This window comes from Onychostruthus taczanowskii, unplaced genomic scaffold (assembly GCF_017590055.1).
Source record: "Onychostruthus taczanowskii isolate IOZ18803 unplaced genomic scaffold, ASM1759005v1 scaffold7, whole genome shotgun sequence".
In the NCBI taxonomy this organism is placed as follows: domain Eukaryota; kingdom Metazoa; phylum Chordata; class Aves; order Passeriformes; family Passeridae; genus Onychostruthus; species Onychostruthus taczanowskii.
Genome location: NW_024504786.1, coordinates 15,105,785 through 15,127,854, shown reverse-complemented (window position 1 = coordinate 15,127,854; position 22,070 = coordinate 15,105,785). Strand labels below are relative to the sequence as shown.

Genomic DNA, 22,070 nt, shown 5'->3' with positions numbered 1-22,070 from the left:
AGACTCTGTTTACTCAGAATCTGTTTAATCAGAACAGTAAACAAAACTTCTTGATCCTCTTTTTCAGCTTTTTATTAAAATGTTATTTTTAATAGCATTTCTACCCTCACTCTTCTACCCCACCTGAAAGCTAGAGGCAAGTCTAACTTGGACTGAGAGCTGAGTTGGTAAAAGCTTTGTATGGCTCCTTCAGTCTCCTTGAAAAATTATTCTGTCTGAAAAATGATTCTGTATGTTAATTCAACAATAGTAAATAAATTCATGGTATCCAAAGGACTGTGCCATGAGGTCCTAAATATGTAAATGAATTGAAATTACATTGTATGTATGCACTTAATAAATTATTAAACTGGTTCAGACTTCTCCCACATCAGGTCTAATACTGCTACATCTAAGGTGATTCTTTGCAGTGCAGCTGTAAATGTAGTTTCCAGGAGATTAACACAGGAAGCAGAGATGAGAAAGCAAGGGGAGTGCAGAAGTGCAGTGTGGTTACCCCTTACAAAGGGGGTAGATCCAGTTTTGCATTCCATATGAGGTGTTAAGAGTGGGCTTACATGAACACTGATTAGGAAAGCAATTTTAAGAGACCCTGTGTCATGAGTGCAATGTCCTGTCATTGTAAATGGTGACATTAGTAGTGCTGAGGAAATTAAATTAAATTCCTTCAGGAAAAGCTTTTATGTTAAAAAACAACAGTCTCTTACATGCTCTTCAAAAGTGAAACAAATACATTTACATGACTAAAGTTTGATTGTTCTCACTTTCCCTGAATGTTTTGTCAGCATCTAGATGACGTAGCTATGGAGAACATGTATGTGTATACATAAATATTTACACTTAAAAATATGCATGTACATAGAGTGTAGTGAGGTGTTGCATGATGTCTTTTTAGTAATCAGAGCAGTTGTTTAGCTGTGACTATTTGTGTTCTCCACCATGGAAATATTTATTCAAAGTGAAAATGCACGAGGAGCTTTTGAAAGTGATAGTTTGTGTCACTATTGTGCTTATCATGGACCAAAAGGAAACACACCTGCACAGTCAGCGCATTTTCTAAAATCAACAGTATTATTTCTTTCTAGGAAGGTCTTTTCACATTGAGTCAGTGAGGTTTCACAAGCACAATCAAATCTGAATGCTCCCTGCTGCCCATAGTAGGGACAGGGGTGCGGGTTATTCCAGTGGCCTTGGTGACAGTCAGCCTTCACCAAACCTTCCTTCCTGCTCTCAAATGCACCAAAGGGCAACAGAATCCTGCTTAGTCTCTTTATGGCTGGGTAACTTTCCTGTCATGTTAGTGAGTTGAATCAGCTGCTGGGGAAGGTAGGTTTGGTCAGCATCAAAAGAGGCATAAGATAGCTGGAAAGTGTTGGTGGGAAGAAGAAAGGTGGAGAGACTGAGATGCCCTGAGTTTGGCTGTGGTTAGATGCTGGATGATTCATCCTGTCTCACAAACCTGCAATGTTAGGTTTTATTGATTTTTCATTACCTGTAGAAATAACAGTGTAGGTATAGCTCTGTCAAACCTACCATCCCACAGACTTGTTCATTTGGGTCCATCTCCACCCAGCTGATGTGGCCCCCTGTCTATGTGAAGCTGAGAGCCGTGCCCTGGGTGCCAGGCACAGCATTTGTCACCTGCCAAACAGCCACCGGGCCCTGGGTCTTGTCCTGCAGCCAGGCTGGTGCTTCTGAGCAAGCTGCAAACAATATCCAGGCGTGAGGTCACGGTGCCCACAACAGCCTTGGCTTGAGGCGTTCCTCAGCACTGGGGCCAACATGGTGTTTCCTGGTCTTCTTTAGAGCCTAGGAAAATGTTGAGCAGAGTCGTTCCTAGTTAAAACCAAACTGTATAATAAATATTCAGAAGTCTGAAGAGAGAACCTGTAGCAGGCCATATTCCAGGATTGACTTCCTTGTTGATTCTACAGCTGAGAGAGGGCAAGAAGCATTTGGTTAACTGAGTGGGGACTGTGGAAGAGTACAGTAGTTTTAGCCTTTTTTCTTTGTTGATTTTTTTAACGTATCTCTTTTTGTATTTTTCAAGACAAGACTGAAGCTTTAAACTGTTTTGTGGAGGGAAGTTTTGTCTTGCTTGAGCACTTGATGAACATCAGTTTTCAAGGTTTGTTCAGTGAGACATTTACTGATAATGAACTCATCTTTAAAGGGTCAGGTACAGGAATTCAGCCTTCAATTGAACTTGTAATCTTGTTATTTTTGATTAAGAAAAAGCTGGTATGCTTTCAGTTATGGAGCCATCTTTCCCCAAGTTTTTCTCCTTCATTTTGGCTTTTGCTGCTTCTGAGATCCCCACTGCATTTGATGGGAATGAAGCAAGTGGTTGCCAACTGCTGCACCTGAAAGCCTGAGTAACAAAGGCACGTTTCTTTATTTTATGAAGGGTCCTGTCCACTGATGAGGGTTTTCAATCCCTTTGCAGCTGAGGAGCTGGGAAAAGCAGCCCCAGCATGTCCTGGGGTGGCTGGCAGCGTGCGGATCACGTGTTTCAATGCCGCTGCTCTCATTCCAGCCCTGCGTCCAGCAGTGGTGTTTATCAGATCTTCTGACACACAGCACTGAGCAGATGTTCCCTTTTTTAGTATGGAGTGATGCTTCTGACGTGCAAACTGAGATTAGCAAAGGGAAGGCTTATAAAGTTTCATGCTTGAGTGAAGCACCTATATGTCTGTTTCTGACAGGCAGAACTAAGAGGAGGAAAAACCAAACCCCAGACCAAAAACCCTCTGTAGCTGCTTCTCACTGAGTGCCTGGTGTTGCAAGCAGAATGCACAAGCTTCAGTACTGGCCAAGGATTAGAGGCAGTGACTGCTAGCCTGTTCTTCTGATGGGCTAGTCACAAATGGCAAGGCTCCCATGTAGCCCTGGGCCAGTGACAAAGTTAAAGCATAAGATGATTGCAGGAAGTTGCTGTTGAGCTGACAGCTGTACCATCTGGTACTCTGCATTTGTGTGGCTGTCAAAAAGATATTTTTGAAAGGAAATCACTTCTCTCTTAACTCTCCAGATGTGCACGCATCCATATGCACCAGCATCCAGAATTCATTGTTTGCTCTCTGAAGACCAAAATATGACTTGCTGATAATTGAATTGACAGATAAAAGCAAGACATCGTATTGAAAGAAGAGCCCTGTGTATGCAGGTGTAGTGAATGCCAAGTGTTGATGAAGCTTAGGGGACTAGGTAGGAATGGTTAAATAGAGTAATAGGGGCTGAACTGGAAAGAAAACCAACTATTGAGAAGGAAAGGAGCTCATAGAGATGGTGAAAAAAAGGGTACAAACAGAACTCCTGTAAGTTCAGTGTGTCTGTGTGAAGAAAAGGAAGAAGCTTGGGCCAGATAAAAGAAATTAAATAGAAGGAAAACTTTGGCTATGCTTTTACTTTGAAGCTTGGATAACCTATCAAAAATAATACTAATGTTATGAATTAAAGGAAAATCTGTTAATGGTTTGTAGAATTGTGTGATACTGTAATTGTTTAGGAATGCTTGTGAAGTGTCTAATAGATTCAGTAAAAGCAATTGGAAAATTTTCTAAATTGCAAGAGTAGCTATCAGCTCTGTTGTTGGGATGCTCCTGAACCAGTAAACACAAGACACCTCTCAATCCCTCTGATCTCATTGGGGTTGCTCTCATTAGTCACCAGATAAGATAAACTTTTCATTGCATAGTAGTGGCCCTTGGACAACCAATGCCCCTTGGACACTGTGTATTTTTAAGCAAAAGATGGCTGCATATGTAGTTCCAAATGAAAGTCAGTAAGGATCAAGCATGTGACAGCTGCTTGCAATTCTGAAAAATTGCCATGGGATATTTTTAATCATTATGATTAAGAAAATATGAAAAAAAAAAAGGCAAAACAATCAACAAAATCCACCTATGCCAGAAATCTTACCTCTTCCCCCCCAGTCTAGTGTATGCATTTTGTAGTTTTACTATTACTGTATATTTTGGTACCTTCATCTATACTATTGATACTGCCTGAGATGGGAATCCAGCACTTTTTCTGTTGGTTTGAAAATCATTAGAACTAGTATCACCACTTTCAAGAATACCCATGAGAATGCAAAGAACTGAAGTATATATTTGCAATGTAAATAGGTAACATTTTGCTGCAAGAGGCTCAGAAGACTTGTTTCCTTAGATAAGCACAGATTGCTGAAGTTTACATGTGTGTTTTTGTGCATGCTCTTTGATGAATTGTTGTACGGCTGATCCTGAAAATAAGTATGGTTCTCTCTCTTTGCCTCCTGAAACTGATCTTATGAAATCTGTGATTTCCTTCTCTGTCATCTTTAATTTACCCAATTTTAGGAATACAGTAAAAGCAGTGGTTAGGCTGGTTTGACCAGTTCCAATACTGATTTGTTAAAAATAAAATGGTTCTGAAACCTGGTTTAGAGTTTTTTGCTCTAAGCAGGCATTAAATTTTTATACAGTTTTTTTCCCTTTTGGCCCAAATACAGCGCTCTCATGTAAACCAAGCGGAATGCTTCCTGTTGTTTTCTGATAAAAAGTGCACTTCCATTCATTGTCTCCATGCAATTTCCTATCTTTCTGTGGTAAAGAGGGGTAAATCTGAGACAATTTATAGGCTACCTCTAGGGAAAATAGACTTTTATAACATGAAGTTGGAATGTTTTTGGGAATAATGAACAATGAATGTTAGAAATAGTTTGTGTCTGTTCTTTTCTTCCTCTGCACAATCACTTTGCTGAAGACAACTTCATCTATTAACAGTGATGAAAATTGAATGCTAAATTTGCTTCTTCTGTTAAGGCTTTAAGGCCTTTGATGTTTCTTTGCATTTTTAGGTATTTCTTGTTTTCTCAGATAATTTTTGTATCTTTTACAGTCTTGTTAAAAGTTTGTGATTTGAGTCAGGCATTTCTGAAATACAGCCATGCCTGGGGAGCAGGGGAGTCCTCAGGCTAACATTGACCACTGTTTAAAAAAGTATGGGTGCTTCATGGGGCAGAAGATTAGTGCAAGAGAATAATCTGCATTTGATTTTTAGACTAGCTGCTTGAAACTTGGGGTTTTTTACTACTTGAGGATAACAAAGGGAAAAATTCAACAGTCCTTTTTGAAACATTGGTGGACCGCTTTGTTTTCAGTTCTTTGACATGGAAACCAGAAATTGTGCTTTCAGGATGTGTTTAAATGAAAGTCAGTGCATACATGCTGTTCTGTTTATGGGTATTAAAAAGATGCTCTTATGTTAGTGGAAATGTTTTCCAAATATTGGCTTGGGAGAAGGAATGGGAAGAGAGAGTAAGAGCATATGTGGATGAGTTTGCACATTCAGGCATGGAAAAATACTAGGAAGAGTTCCTGTAAGCAGTGTTTTGCAGCAAACCTCAAGAGAAGGTAGGGCTCTGACAGTACTTCTGGTCAGAACGAAGTACAGCAGAGGTTACATAAAATGTAGCTCTGTGGTAGAGTACATCTGCTTTTGAAAGACTTCTTTGTTTTCCAGGTGCAGATGTTTGTTTTCTAAGATTATGCCTCATGGGTAGCAATGTCTTGAGACTGTGCTCAGCGGATGTTAAACCAAACAGGTTTTTCATTCATTGCCTTTTCTGTTTAGTTAGCTTAATATGTGTATAAATAAGACACCTAGAGTTTCTTTTGTTTAACAAGATGCTTAACTGATTGGCCTTTTCTATCTTTGCCTTGCTTACTTAGGGATTGAAATAGAGTTTTGCTGTATAACAAAGGCATATGACTTTATAATTTCCAATTTTTCATTAAATGGATAATTTCGGTTTAATTCATATTTTCTAAGTAGCAGCACATTACTACAGCAGTTGAGTTTTATTTGAGAGTTAACCTTTCCAATTAAACTTGGATCAGTTTTATGTCCTGATAAGGACAAAAAGATCAATATAAGCTTATTTTTCAAAAAGTGAAAGAAGGAATTTCTGATTTAAAAATGCAATTTGAATTTTTTTCTACATAAAAAAACCAGTGAGGTCCATGCAGGTAACACTTGAAATTAGATCATCTCTGCTAAACAGAGATAAACATTGTGCTTTTACCAGTGGCTGGTAGCCATGGAAGTGGATGTTTTGCAACACATCCACCAGAGAGGCATAAAAAATTATTTTGCTTAGAAGGCAAAGCCAGCATCAGGAGTTTGTACCAAGCAAAACAGCAACTAAAAAGGTATGGGGCATGTAATCTGAATGATGCCCAGCGGGCCGGCAGATGATGTTAGATAGACTTTACTATGTATAACAGAAATGTCTAGAGAAACTGCAGAAAACAGAGGATCAAAAGACATGGGAGATTAAGTGTAATCTAATGTGTTGAAATGTCTGAATAGTTTGGTCCATACATGGAATAAGTCTGGGCAGAGTTGATAATAGTGGAAAAGGAATTAATTGGGGGATAATGGTTGGGGATAGACAGCACATGGAGCAAGGGTCTAATTGCATGTAGCATTAGCACCAGATGTCAGTGTAAAGGTGAAGAATGTAGGTTAATGCATAATTCCACAGATTTTTTTGTTTTGTTTTGTGGTTTTTTTTGTGTTTTTTTTTGGTTTTTTTTTGGTTTTTTTTTGTTTTTTGTTTTTTGTTCCTTGAAGAAAGAGGAAAGGTGCAGGGATGGTGTCATGGAGTTGCTGGAGGATAGTGAGCTCGGTGCACTGGAATAGGAAACCACTGCTGAGTTTCTGCAAAAGCACATGTTTTTAGTTAGTACGACTTGTGTGTTTTAACTCCTTCTACAACCAAATCTTGCCACCTCTACTGGATATTTCTTCAGGATATATTTTTTCTCAGTAGAAGTTTTATAGCTCATTGAATTCAAATAGATACCTGTGGAGTCTGATATCTGGGATGTTTTGGTTAGTTGGATTGGTTTGTTTTTTCAAAATAGCCAAAATTAGTCCATGTTTGTGAATCTTCTCCCTGCAATTTTAAACCTCTCACCCCCCTGCAATTTTAACTACTTTTGACTGAATCACCATTATCCCAATGGTGATTCAGTCAAAAGTAGCTCCACTGTGAAAAAACTAAAGAACTCAGGGAGTTTAGTAAAAGAACTCCCTGCAAATTAAGGATCTGAAGGGAAATGTGTTTATTTATACAAATAAAAAATGCTTTAGACAGTCATCTTCTTTAGTCTTCCTCCTGGCCAGTATGAAGGTCTGATATTCTGTACCCTGCATCCTTCTTCCGTCAGTAACACTTAGAGAGGAGAATCATGTTACTCAGTACTATTGGACAGCCCACCTCCTTGTGGTTGCTGATCATTGTGGAGGTGCTTCTCCTGTTAGTGAGCAGAAACACTGAGGTTTCCTCTATGCTGTTGTCTCTCGACACAAAGCTGTGTAATATTTCCAACCATCTGATCTTGTCTTTTCCATCTCTCAAGGCTGCTTGCCAGAATGAACTGGTCCTGAGCATTGATGTCTTGTTCAAGTGCTTGCATATGAGGGTGAAACTGTTTTTTTCATGGTTATCTTTAATGAAAGCTGCTCTTCATATTAATAGTGGAGGTTGTCCATTATCCTCTACATTCAAATTACTAGGAATTGGGCTTTCCAGGTGGTCTTCTGTGAAGGTGTGTGCAGGAAGGAATTTAGTATTTACTGTTAGAGAGCCACCCATACAGAATAAGTAGTAGTGACTTAACATTTTCTCTGGTAGTGATAGTTGCCGCTTCCCTCTGTAAATTCTTATTTGCCTCAACTCTTGTGTATATTTTTCGGTATAAATACTTCCTTCAGTAAGAAACTCTCTATGAGAAGAAGGTTGTGTAGGTGGTAACAATTGCTCCATGTAGAACAGTGGCCCTTTGCCCATGCACTTTTATCTTTAGAAATGAGTGGTGAATATCAAGGGAAAAAGTTATTGCTGAGTTTTGCTCAAGTGCTCTGTGAAGCTTTTTAGTTCAAGATTCATATGATTTCTGCTCTCTGTTGTCATTCAAAAGTATGTTTGTTCAAGCCATCATTGTCACAAAGAGAGTTAAGAGAATACCCTTAAAATTAACCTTCTCTAAAAGAACTTTTGTGAAAGTCTCTCATTTAGGCACACTGAAATCTTCTTTAGTTAGCCTCCTCCACATCTTAATGTGCCTTTCAACATAAAGTGATGAATTCTGTTTTTATACATAATGACTAGATTATTGTCATTCTCTCATTCAAAAATCAATTTCAGTTAAGCTGTCCTTCTTCTGATGAATGTTCTATCCCATTGGTGTGGCTTGTACCCTCTGCTGGGGCATATGGGAACCATGCTAATGTGCTGTGGAGCTCCCAGCACAGATTCATGCAATTTGTGGGAGCTGCTCGCTCTTTTCAGCTGACAACACTGCAGAAATCACCATGGAAATACAACAGAAACTACATTACCCTTTACTATTGGAATAAAATCAATCACAGTTATGAGTTGGTCTTGGGTTGTTGTGTTATCCCCCTTAGTCTTACTCCCATTTCTGCTACCTTCTTACAGCAGAACACATGTTACTCATTAGTAGCATGGATGATATGGGAAACAAGAATGTTGAAGTTGGATTGAATATGTTCCAGATGGACACAGCTACACAGTATCAAACAAGGTTGGGTCTGCACTGATTTCCTGTAACATATTAATTGGAAGTGAAAAATAATTCCATACTCAACAATTTTCTAGAATTCTGAATTCACAAAACATTTGCAATAAGCATTGTATTGGAAAATATATACCTAATAATTGGTTCTTATAAATAAAACAACCTAATCTGCTTTCCATCCTCTAAAGGTATTAAGCAACAAAAATTTGATTGGGGTAGGAGTCAGGATTCACTAACAAGATTAAGTGGTTACATGCTCCAAAGTTAAATAAAACCCAAGGATGGCTGTGTGTTCACACACTTAAATTCTCAGCAGAGAAGGCACTAAACGCTTGTGACAGCACTAGGATGGATAAACTGGAAGGTATCTTTGACCCTTTAAGTGCTTTGATTGGGATGGAGATGCAGGAGAATATCTGTACATATTTAGAACTGATAAGGTAATCTTGATGTTTTAATTGGACATTGATAATGAATTTTGGCAGGTGATGCAGGTGAGGTTGGCAGGAACAGGGTGTGAGGCTGGAGTGGGATACTGGCAAAGGCTCATCCTGGGGTTTGTGGAAGGCAGAGCAACAGTAAAGCCCAGGTAGGATGAGGCTGTGGTTTCATGTTGGCTTTTCAAGTAGGTGGTGTGGAGGTGATAAACAATCAGATTAGTAGAATTCTAGGGAGGACTTTGTTTCAGTTTCTTTTTCAGAGTGGTAATATGCATTTTGTAGGATTTAAACTACATAGAGGAGGTAGCTGGCTTTCTAGTCAGAGAAAAGTAGCAGGAAGGAAGGAAGATGAAGGTTCTGTGACGGAGCCAAAAGTTGCTAATTTGGGTAGAAGAGAGCTCTTGCCACCCCCACTGTAGTGTGACAGTGCCTTGTAGCAGCATCCACCTTTGAGAGGGGCACATGTGCAGGTGCAGTAGGAAGGGCTGGAAAGAAATGCAGTTTATGAATGTTGAGCCAATAGCATTGCTATGGTGCATGCAGTATAAGAACAGACTAAAGTACGGCATAAATGCAGAGGAGGTGGCAGAAGAAGCTGCCTTTTGCCACTTACAGGCTGAGCATTCAGTGGACTTTGTGATCTAGAAATAATTTTTCCTTTCACTTGCTGCTGCCTGCAGGCATGCCAGTGTATGTGGGCATAGCACTACAGCCGGGTTAGTGGTTGGGCAGGTATGAGGATTATGATTTGGTATTGCCAGTGTAAGAGAAACGGTGATTGTGAGAGTCTTGAGTTGCTGGGAAGGGCAGTATGGGCCCAGGACACACCTACTCAGGCACTTGTGTGAAACTTGGCAAAAATTAGACAGCAGGATCAACCTCTCAGTTATTTACCCCCCCACAGCATGCCTTGCATGTGGGCAGTCTCACAGCACGTGTGGTCTGATTGCAGTGGAGCGTCCTCCAGGTAGTCCAGTTGTTGGTTCAGATTTCCAGGGCTATATCCCTTTCTCTTACAAGGCTGGCTGAAAGCAGTTCTATCAAATGCAGTAATTTTCCCAAAGCATTGGTTTCTTGGACTGTGCGGCTTAGAGCAGCTTTGTGCACCTCTTCCCTCCAAACAGATCTGACAGAGGGGGCATGCCCCAGGCTGCCAAGGTGTGCAGGCAGGTGCTGTGCAGCTGCACTGCTGGAAGAGTGGCCCTACACCAGTAAGCCCTGCTCAGGAGTGGCACAGCACGTGGGCTCGCTGCCAGCGAGGTGACGGAATTTCTGCTGGAGATCTGGCCCCTGGCCAGCCAGGGTGGAGCACAGGCAGAGCAGGCATGCCTCATTCTGCCCGTCCCTGTGCAGATAAGCTCAGCTGCACACAGTCATCCAGGATGTGAACTTCTGCTCCCTCCGGGACTGTTTCCATCTTGCATGTTGAGCAGAACAGAGGGATTTCTTAATGTGCATTTGAGGTGCCAGAAAAGGAGGCAGTTACAGCATGAGCGAAACAGTCACAATCATCTTCCCCTTGTAAGATGTGAGGGCAAAATCCAGATCTCTTTTACTCTAATGTATTAAATTTGTTCAGATAAGTACCAGATGAAGGCTGGAGGGGATGATTGGCAGATGTCCTGCATGGGAATAGGTGTTCACAAGGAAATCACAAGGGAGGTATTTGCTTTTTCTCCTCAACCTTTGCTAAGTAAAATGCACATTTTTATCAGCAGCTCCATTTCTGGTTTTGTTCAGTCTTGCGCCTTGTTCTTTGTGGGTGAGTGTGTGTTCTGATTGAAACATCTTAACCATCAATTCCGCTCTGGCTGACCAGAAACAATTCAATGAACAAGTGCCCCTTTCCTTCCCAGCTCAATAAATGCTTGTGGAGTTTAGGGAAGTGTTTTGTGCAGGTTGTGTAACATGGTGTGCTGTAGGACTTACACATCAGCGGCTGGGCTAGTTTATCAGTAGGTTCTCTGATCTGCTCTTATACATCAGGAAAATGCAGCCTCTCTGCTGGCTTTGTTATTGTTACAAATCCTCAATATTTCTTCAGCTGTTACAAAGGGCAACTTTTTAATTTTTTTTTTCCTTTAACTGAATCGTATCATTGCATTTTGTATGTGTCTTCTTTACAAGGAGTTAAATAAAAACCAGAAAACCTCCAGTCAGTGCTACTTGGTCAGTGCTACTGCCAAGCTCCTAATTTAGGGAGAAGAAAGTTTGTTTATCCTCTGTACCCCAAGCACATGCATGAGTAATTTATGCCTTGAGCATTGCCTTTACAAATATTCCTGCTCTGTGGGAGCTCATAGGATATGCACTATGCACTGGTGGGTTTCAGGAACGGCCTCTTTGTGGCCCGAGGCACTGCAGAAATCTCCCTGTGCTCAAGGGCTTTGCTTTTTCCAGGTAGTCTGGTTTAAGACAGACTCGACTTGTGAGTAAATGGCCACCTGCAAACTGTATTTTGAAAGAACCATGGTTTTAACCAGCAAAGTGTAGGTCAGTACTAATATAATTAAACATAAGTGTACACCAGTGTCAGATGATCTCTAGTGCTACAATAGCTGGCTTTAGACTTGACAAAACCAGATAGAACTCTTCCATTTAATCAGTTGAGGATTTTCTTTATTTTGAACTTCCTTCTAAGGAAGCATTTTATTTCAATTGCATATGTGCACAACTTGGAAAAAAAACTATGCTTCTGCTTTGTATTTCTCTTTTATGCCCGGCAGCCTCTGAACTGACTGGTTCATGCGAGTCTAATTCTTATCTGAGTGACTTTGGTGCAAATTAGGGGTTAAATCAATTACGTTCTCCTGTGACCTTCTGAATCAAAAACATACATGTATCTGTTACTGTTAGGGGTGGGCTTGAGCCATTTTGGAAAAGCAGGGCTGCTTTTCATAAATATTTGTCTTGATTTAGTTTCCTGGGATATAGTTTAAATGTAAACTGCTCTGTATGCTTTGCTTTTGTGCTATCTTGCTCTATCACATCACACGGTCTCACATACTATATAAGAGTATGGCACTACATCATGCTGTGCTGATTATTTGAAAGGGCGTACACTCTGTTTTGGACTAGATAACTGTTATCAGTGCAGATAATTGCTGTCAGACACAAAATAGACTCAGTAAACAAACATTTCATTTTATCATGTGACAGATGCCTGCTGTTTTGTACTATGTATTTGAATGATGTTCACTATAAATCAGCACTGCTTCAAAAGCAACAAATCCAGCTCGCCCAAATCCTTCCTGACATAATTACCTTTCTGGTAGATATTAAGTTTTCATTGTTATATACACGTGATGGCATTTACAGTTGCAGATAACAGTGTTTGACATAAACATCTAAAACAAACCAATTTCCCTGACCACTGTCACTGGTGGTGGTGGGGGTTTTCTTGTTTTTTTTGGAGGTTTTGTTGGGACTGTTGGTTGGTTTTGGTTAAAATTTTTTGGTTGTTTTGTTTATTTTTGGTTTTGTTTAGTGGGTTTTTGCTTAGTGGGTTTTTGTTAGACTTTTTTTCCCCTCTCTTTGTTTTCATCTCTAGTAAAGAATACCTTCAGTTCTGGAATTCATAGTTGAAAATTTAGGCTTTCAGAGAGAAACAAACCAATGAGCATATTCAGGACAACTTAAAAGTGCAATGGGAATGAAAGTCTTAATTTTGTGGAGAATGGACATGAAGCTTCTGCTTGTGTTCCCATGGATTTTCTGAACAAAAGGACGATCATTATTTGACAAGTATAAACAATGTATTGCTTTTTCTTTCTCTCAGTGATGTGTGTCTGTGTCTTTCTGTGCAGGTCCTGTGCCTCAGAGGGAATGTGTCTTATTGCCCGTTAACAATTCACACCCAGTCCATGCCTTATTGGAAAGCTTTACAGTCTTGTCTGGCTGTGCAAGCCGGGGCACGACGAGCCTGCCCCAAGAGGTGCACGTCCTCAATCTCAGAAACCCCAAGGAGGGTCTTGGCCATCATGAAAGAGAGGTAAAGGGGAAATTACTTTTTCTCCAGATCCCTGGTGATAAGTATGTCTGAAAATGGGATTATTATATGTTAATTTGCTGCATAAAGTTATTTCTGAATTGTCACCGAAGTACCACAAAGAACCATGTACAATTTGCATGGAAACTGTCCACCTACACTTTACATGTCATATGAATAAACTACTTCCATACCTAGCCACCCTCTTCATTATCTTTCACAACCACAAAGTATACTTAAAAAAGGTAGGGGGTGGGCAAAGGAAATAAGAAACAGATTTAGATCTCCCACAGGCCTTTGCAGAATTGGCTGTCTTCAAAAGCCGATCGTTTACCTAAATGTGTTGTAAATTAACATGAATACCTTTGGATCCCTGCCATGACCACTATAAACAAACACTGAAGTTTAGATTCTTTTACCAGTGTAATACAGCCTTAATGCTTCACTGAGGGGGGACTGCTGTACAGAAAGAAAGTGTTGCTGACTATGGTAGTCCAATTACTCATTTACGTGTGCTGAACTTGGAGGGACTGGCAAAAACTTCAGCTGTTCTGACAGCAACAGCAGAATAAAATTTTAGATGTAAAGTTGTGCCATATTGTTGTTTACTCTCAAAACACATCAAAACAGAGTGCCAAAGTACAAAGAAAACATTGCATGCCATGACAGCTGAGCCTTTTAGTTCATATTCTTACAGTATTACACACACAAATCCTTAGTACTGTGTCATGTGGGAGCAACGTGCGGGTACACAATTAGAGAATTTGTAAAGAGAGAACAAAGATGGTTCTCTAACAGGGAGAAACCTAGGAAAAGAGGGTCTTAATCTGTGCTGAAAGACTCCACTTGAAAGTTCTTTCTTAGTGATTAAAATAAAGGCAGATACTCTTGGCCAGAATCAGTCTTTCCACTGACTTCAGTATCAGCCTTGTTGGTGACTTCAGCTCAATGTGTATTGTATGCATCCATGAAACTTCAGCTGTTGTGTTCATTTTCAGTATATATATGTTCTTAAATGTCTAGTTTGTGATGAGAAATTATTTACCCTTTTTTTAGTAGATATCTCATTGACTTCCATTAATCAAAATTGCCAGATCTTCTACTGTCATGGATGAATAGAAAAATTATGATTTTTTTGGTAGGACTGTGAATGAGGAACAGATAGTTTTATATTTGGAGGGCGTGGTGGGGGTTTGTTTTGGGATTTTTTTTTTTTTTGTGTGTTCTTTAAACCTTTCTTAGTATGCCAGGCACTGGATTATCAGCCTGATAAGTGTACTGTCAATGACTGAAAAAAGTGTAGGTATGATCAGTTCTTGGGACATGAAGACAAAATTGTTGGGCTTTTTGGTTTGCTCTGGGTTTTGTGGGTTGTTTGCTTGGGGGGGCTGGTTGGGGTTGGTTGTTTTGGGTTTTTTGAGCATAGTTTCCGATGAGAACTAAATAGCTGTATATCATTCTGCTGTAGATTTTTCAGTGCTTCTCTCGTCTCCCAGGAAAATTTAAATCAATTGCTAAGTCATAGGCATATTTGGTATGAGTAGATCTCACAAGGTAATCACAAGTTTTATTGAAAGTGAGCACGAGAGTGCCCGCATGGTTGTGGTACTGGGGGAGCTTGTAACTTCTTGGTTACTAAAGGGTGCCCAGGGCAGGGATGAAATGGGCTGCAGCTGGAGCTTGTACCTCCTGAGAGAGCAGCATGACTCAAGTGCATTTGCATAAGCCCAAATCCAAATTTCCCTCTGGGCAGCTGCTGGCACCGCTGGCGTGACGCGGAGCTCTGCGCAGCTGTGAGCCAGTGCACGAGCACGCAGGCTGTGCCCCTGCTGCCTGCTCAGAGTGACACGATGGCGGAATGAAGTACTTGGCTTTGACTAAAAATACTTGCTGTCCAGCAGAAAGAGGCTGCTCAAACCTCGTCTAATGTGCTTATGATAAGAAAGCAGTTTGCCCTAAGCTGACTTGTCTCTGTGCTTTGGGGGTGTTGTGAAGTGTAGGGCACTGAATAGATCTCAGCATTTGAAACCCGCAGCCTCCTTCTCCCATTTCCTGAGCAACTTCCAGTCACGGCCCTTGGAGATGGCTGCTCTACAAATGCACAGGAAGCTGGAGCAAGGTTTGCTGGCAACAAGGTTTTGCTGAGCAAAAGAGTGTAAACAACTTGGAAAGATCAGATTTTACTTATAGGATAAGACTCAGAGAACAAAGCAGAGCAAATGTTATCTTTTCCATTGTTGTAGAAACCAACTCCAAGTGGTCCTTTGTCTAAAAGTAGAATGTACCCATCACCTTAAGTAATATGAGCTTGATTTACCAGCTGAGGTATTTCCTGTTGCCTGCAAATGCTGATAGCAAAGGTAGAGATTTGTTTATCATGTTGTATTTCCAGTAGACTCCAAAATAAAACCAGTAATTTTGTTTGACAGCACATTACCTAGATTTAGCAACATTGAAAGCATGTTTAAATAAATCACGTATTTGTTCAGAGGTTGGCTGAAGTTCTGATGATATGGAATTGCAAGATCTGAAAATTTTTAAGTGAAGGCTTACTTTGGAGGTTGGGTTGTTTCATTTTTAACCTGCACTGTGCTGGAATGCTGCTAAATTACACATTCCTTACTTGCTGGGAGGAGTGTAAACTTCCCCTAGCAAATTCCTTGGAGGGTTCATGCATTAAACGTACTTGTGCAGTTATCATGGTTCTCATAAAGATGCAACATATGTGTATGCATTAGTTTAACTCTCTTTGACATTCATGTAGAGTATACAGACAACAAACGTTCACAAATTTAAGCATAGGAGAGGTGGCTGATGAGGGGGAGGGCATGTGGCAGGGGTGATGCAGGCAGGCTTTTCGGTAAGGGTTAGTAAGATTTGGGTGCTTTTCCTTCCCTATAAACTGGGAAAAAGAAGACAAAAGACAGACTGGAAATGTATAGGAGTGTGTATTCTGAACAGTCTTTGTTAAACTGAAGTTTACCACTTCTGTGTTACGGCAGAAATCTGGTAAATATAAGATCACATCACGAAATGTTATCACATTTATGATCTTCAAGGAATTTGTTTGTATTTTAATTCATTAATCCCATTGGGATGAAATCTTGTATATTGAGACTGGGAATGTCTTCTTTCTTCAAGTAAGAACCCCCGAAGTTTCAATATTTTTCAAATATTTCTTAGAAATGTCTTTTATCACAATTCATATTTGGCCATGCTTTATCATAGGAAATAGAATACGGGTGCATGTAATAGCCTCAAGTGTTTATATTGAACTTGGCAAGAAAAATGCAAGCCTTTTTTGTTTGTTTTATTTGATCAAATATTCCTGGGGAAGTGAGTGCGTGTGTGCATTTCTGTACTGATCTGGGTCTCAGCTGAATGCCAGGAACTACTGAACTCTTACAATAACTTTCTCTTTGGCTTTGGTTATCTTCACTGCTTCAGTTTCTCACTTTTTAGAAAGGAGATAGTTGCTTCCTCATGGAGCTTTTTGTTCTTAGGAAGTTATTGTTTGTAGAATCACTTGGAAACTCTAGAAATTTGCACCAGAAGAATGTGTATAGAAGAGCATAAAAATTTTTTTTAAGATGGAAGTGACTCTTTAGGTATATTATCAAGTCCTAAATTAATGGAGGATTCTTTTCTTATGCCTGTTGGTTGAATCTCCCTGAGCTGCTTCGAGCACAGTTACAATTGAAATAGTTAACAGGAGAGAGGAGAGGCATATAAAGTTAATCTCATGTGAATACTTAGGATTGAATACATATGAATACATGGAATCAGAGTTCCTGGCAATGGATTCACTATTGTTTTCGTTGACATCCTCATCCTCAAAAACTTTAAGATGTTGTGCCTGATACAGATGTTTAACATGTGTTATATGAAATAAAGGCAGGAAAACTGAGGACTTGTCTTAATTTTTATAATTTTGAGTAACACCACTGAGGCTGTAATAATTTGATGGACCTTTTTCCCCACTGTTTAATCAGTGCTACTTGGCAAAAAGTTAATAATAACAACTTTAAAATTTCCTTTGACAGTAAACATGATATTAAAATGGCTGTTAGCTCCTGGAATAGGCTAATTATATTAGGCTGATCCTGAATTCAGGATAATTGTTCTGTGTCACAGTGTTTTTGGTTTTTATGATTTCAAGATCTGGGTGATAAAGGTGGTGAAAACCTAGTTCATTTTGCATATTATGCTACATATTTACTGTATTTCCCAGTGTGTTTGTTTTAACTGTTTTCAGAAGTTTAATACTACAACAGCCTTACCCAAGGCTATGTCAGGGAAAAATGTTTTGTTTCATGCTCAGGCATCCAGAGATTAGGAACAGCCTTGAGATTCAGCTCAGATAAAGGGGCCACTTTCTGGGCATATTTAAAACATGCTGACCTGCAGCACCAGAGTCATGGTCACAGGGAGCCTGGAGGTCATGTGCTGACAGCAGGCAGGAAGGGAATTCAAGGTTTGTTACTTGACAGCTGGACTTAGTGAGGATTTTGTTACCTCTTCATTTGTTTGAATAGGTACACAGTGCTGCATGTGGGTATTTTTAGTACTTCTGGTAGGTCAAAGGCCTTTGCTTTGAAGAAAAATAGATGCTTCTTTAGAAAAAGAAGCTCTGAGAGAGAAAACAAAGCACTGTGCCTCTGCCAAGGTACAGACAAATTCTGAACTTTGCAACGGTGTTTTTCTTTTCTTGCCTCTTCGCTTTCTGACCACCTTAGCTTGGCAGCAGTAGTCAATCTCTAGCTATAGCAGCAGACCTGCATGTTTCAATGCAAGTATGTTCAGGGGTTTTGAACCTTCAGGCTCTTCAGCTGGCCATCTCTCCTGTTATACTGAGCCCATCAAGGTCAATTAGATCACTTCATCCATTACTCCTTGTTCTTTGATGATGTGTGGTTGATGAAGTTGTGCAGAGGCAACATAATCAGTCATCCTGGGTACACAGAATAACAATGGAAAATGAGTTTGGCCACCTGCAAGGCTCTCTGTCAAATTTGAGGTTGGCTACTGCTTTTTATTGTAATCATTTTGCATGGTGTTTTGTGAGGGAAGAGTGCCACATAAGAAGGTTGAGAATGGGAAGTCCAGATGAATTACTGCTTCCACCAGTGCTCTGTGCCAGTGAGGTCTCAGAGTCAAGCTGTGAGTGACTCTGCGGCAAATGTACTCCAGGAACACCCTGTATTTGATGCTTGGAAAGCAGGAGTTCCTCATCACATGCATCTTTGATCCTGGGTTATTTCCAAAGCTTGCCCACAGCTTGTGGAAGCTCCACTGGCTCACCAGGGTGGTTTCACAGGCTGCTGTTTACTCCCTTTATGCACAGCCATGCCCAAGAGCCCAGCTGGAGTACTGGACCGAATCAGAAAAAAAAGTACATTATAGAGCTTATAAAGCCTTAAAAATAGCGGCAGCATACGCCACAGAAATCGTAGTCATTCAGTGTCTGTCTGAGAGAACTCTGTGTCTGCTGAAAGCTGCAACTCCCATGCAGCTGATACATTAAAGTGACATTGATGTCTGAATTGCCTTCATGATGAACATGGCATTACCATATTTTTAAGAAATGGAGTTTGCTTGTTGTTTGAAAACCTTTACAATGCTCTTTCCCCTCTTCTCTTTGTTAGCACTTTGAGGCATCTGTGCTTGCATAAAATCCCACCTTTTTTAATGTGGCTTTTTCGTCTTGTTTGTCTGGACTGCAGTCTTTGCATGTTGTTTTTAGCCAGCTCGGGATTTGCTGGTCACTGGATTTGGCAGTCCTTTCGCGTTCTGCCCACCAGAACTGCCAGAGGAAGTCCTGTGTTGGCCAGAGGAGCCTGTTTGTACAGAGCCTGATGTCCTGCAGGAGCGTGGCTTGACGCGTGTCTGCCCTTAAAGAGGCAGCAGTGACATCTCATGACTTGGAAAATGCTGTGCAAAGCCTCAGTATATTCTGTTTTTAGAAATGGGCCTGTTTGCTGTGTGCAGAAAGTGAGCCCTGTTCTCAGTTGAGAGCTGTGTGGAGCGGTGGCTGAAGCCCTGCCAAGGCCTACCACAGAACACTGACGGGTTCAGAAGGAAAAACGTCAGTGAGTTTTCTGACTGCTCACAGTTTTGAGTTTTGCTGACTGCTGCTTAAAATGTCGTGTTGGAAGCTGTAAACTGGTCTCTCGTTTTCCTCTGATGCACAGTGCTGCAGGTACTCATGTGCTCTTGCAGGGTTGTAGAGAGCAAGAAGGCTGCTGCTGCTGTTTACTGGATGGGCTCTTCCTGCTTCTCTATGGCTTGGATGTGTAAGCACACTGTGCACGTGGGCTCACACGTTTCTTTTAATCTTCTGAAAGCAGTTTCCTTTTTATTTAATTTCTAATACTGTTTGTGAGCATATGTAGTACAGACACACATTTACACAAGCTCTTACTTGGACTGGTGAGTTACTGACAATAAAGTAAACAAAATTGTTTCCTAAATCTGGAGCTGCTGCTAGGTTTTCTGTTTTTTTATGAGTCATGCACACATGCTGTTCCTTACCCTGGCTTGGAAAGCAAGAATTTCATTTTGCATGTCCACTAAAGACGTGAACACTGCATTTTACACTTTCTCTGTGACAGTGCCTCTTTAAAAGACACCTGTAGAATGACATTTCTTTTTTCCAGTCATCTGGATCTATGTGTGGTCTAGCTGCAAACCCTGAGGAACAAACTCTTTTGTGTGTGGAGGCTTTCAAATGGCATAACTCTCTGCCCTGCAGTGTTTCTGTCATCTTTTCATGTTTGTTTGTAGTATTTATTTGCTGTCTGAAGCCCTATTATCTCAGCCTCCTCCCCTTCCCCACCTGCAGCTTGTGAAACAGTGGAAAGTATGATGTTAAACCATTAAGGATACACCCTGAGATTTGGAAATTCTGTATTCATTTACCAGGTTTGCCATGATGTTTTTTAGACACTGTGCTATGTTACATCTGCATGGTGTTTTGCAGTTGAGGTGAGACCTGCTGTGTCAGCTCTAGCCTCAGAGATGAGATAGGGCTAGTGCTGTCTCTGAATACACATAGCATTCAGTGCTATTATTGTACTGAGCCTGGACTAAAGAGACCTGTTGAGAGCTGAGATGGGTTGATACTTCAGTGATACATTAGTGCAGCTCTGGCTTTTCTGCTGGGTGGCTAGCATCTATCTAACATGCTGAAAATACAGGCAGTGGAATCTTGTGTTTACCTGAAATAGCCTGTGTAGATTAGTTTAGAAGGCCCCAAATGCATTTAAGGAAAACCGTCCTGGCAGATATTTGTCATATGTCTTTTATCTCTCAGTTTAAGAAGCTTTTTCTTTGGGACAGGAGCTGCTTTTTAGTATGTCATCATATATCCTCTGACACAGTTAACTGCCTCCACACCCATTTTTTCTCTTCAGGGCACTGGATATCCTGTTACACAGCTACCTAGTAATAGTTTAGGGGTGGGAGAAGGGAAGGCAAATTAAAATTTGCAGCTCAGGCGATGCACTGAAGGAAAACTTAGATCTGCAATATATGTACAAATAAATATGGACTAGAAAATTATCTGAAAGTTTGTTTCATTTCTGCATGAGTCTTCTACCTTAATTATTAAAATAAAACTTAGTGTGCTGATACCATTTTTTGAATAGGCCACTAGCAACAGTGGCAACTTGTGGTGTATAGGGACAGATCCTCTGCCCTTAAACAGATCTAAAGCCAACAAGGAATTTTCCCATAAAATGTACAAAAGCAAGACTGTCCCCTCAGTATTCATTATATGCCATGTGAATGGTATTGACATCTACTGATTTATGCAAAGCTGAGCAAAACACTGTGTTTTGGGAAGCCTGGCTGATCTGCAGAAAGGCAGATGGCACAAATGGTTTCACTTGATCTTTGGGAGCCTGAGCATCTTGATCAGGTCACAGACAGAATGGGCAAAGAGGTCCCAGCTTTGTACTGATGGGCATCAGTTTTCCATTGACCAAACCGTGGGGCTGGTCACTGTGGGCAGCCCTTGCTCTGCAGGTGACCAAAGTGGGGATTGTGGTGTGAAAGTTACATTTGGTTGGCAAAGCTGAGCAGAATTGCATGTGCCTCATGCTGCCTCAGTATGACTTATGGTAATATAGTTATTGCCCTTTGTGTTCTGTCCTTATACAAACCCTCAAGTTTTTTTACTCTTATTATTCTTGCACTGTGAAAGTCATACCCCTTTCTATTGCAAATAGGACTTCAATAACTCTCCTGCATATTTGCCAAGTTATTTGTGTCAGGAATAGCTTTTATTACCTAGGTATTTGCATAAATTATTAGCATTTGGCTGTTCCAGCTTAGAATAACAACGCAGGAACATCAGAAATTAATTTGCTATGTTTTTGTCTGAAAATAAATGATGTGACTAAGCTGTGGGCAGAAATAGCCCAACATTTCCATGAAGCTAGAAGCACTATTTTGTAATGTCTCCTTGTGTCAGAATTTTCTGACGTTGTGTGAGCTGTGCTGCTTTCTGAACAGGCACTGCATTTCTAGTAAAACCTTACCAGCATGGTTGCCTGCTCTTCCACTTTTGAGGAGAAAGTATCACTGGTGCAGGAAACCACCAGTTATGAACCAGACACAGGCAACTCTGCTGCCAGGAACAGAGCAGTATGTTTAATGTCATACAGCATACTCATCTGGCACATGATGTCTTTGATAATGTTGTAGTACTAAATTTTACTTGTAATTTGCTTTTTTTAGTCTGTTGTGTGGAGCAGCTGAATTACAAAGCCACATGAGGAGATCCAAACGTGCTGCAATTCCATCCTATTACACAGACCCTCAGCTTGGTCATTTTAATATTGGGGCAAGAAGAGTACTGGAGCTTACACTGGAGGTAGAACTACAGATAGTTTTTGACTATTCTGCAAGCCCTTAGGCTTTTGTTCTAAAGGGCTCTCTCTCATCCAGCTGTTGGATACAAGTATGACGTCAGTGTATGGGCAGGTCAGTTTTCTAGCTGGTTCTGAAACCTTAGATCTTCATTAAAAACAATGTGCTGCTCTACATGGA

The 22,070-nt window shown here is 40.5% G+C and overlaps 1 protein-coding gene across 1 annotated transcript in view; it reads left to right on the top strand.

Annotated features, from left to right (window-relative positions):
• Positions 1-22,070, top strand: part of TGFBR3 (transforming growth factor beta receptor 3) — a 111,507-nt gene that overhangs the window by 31,729 nt on the left and 57,708 nt on the right. Inside the window, exon 3 of the mRNA XM_041421437.1 lies at positions 12,838-13,022. Within this exon, the coding sequence (XP_041277371.1) occupies positions 12,838-13,022 (185 nt within the window). The remainder of the gene's footprint in view (positions 1-12,837; positions 13,023-22,070) is intronic.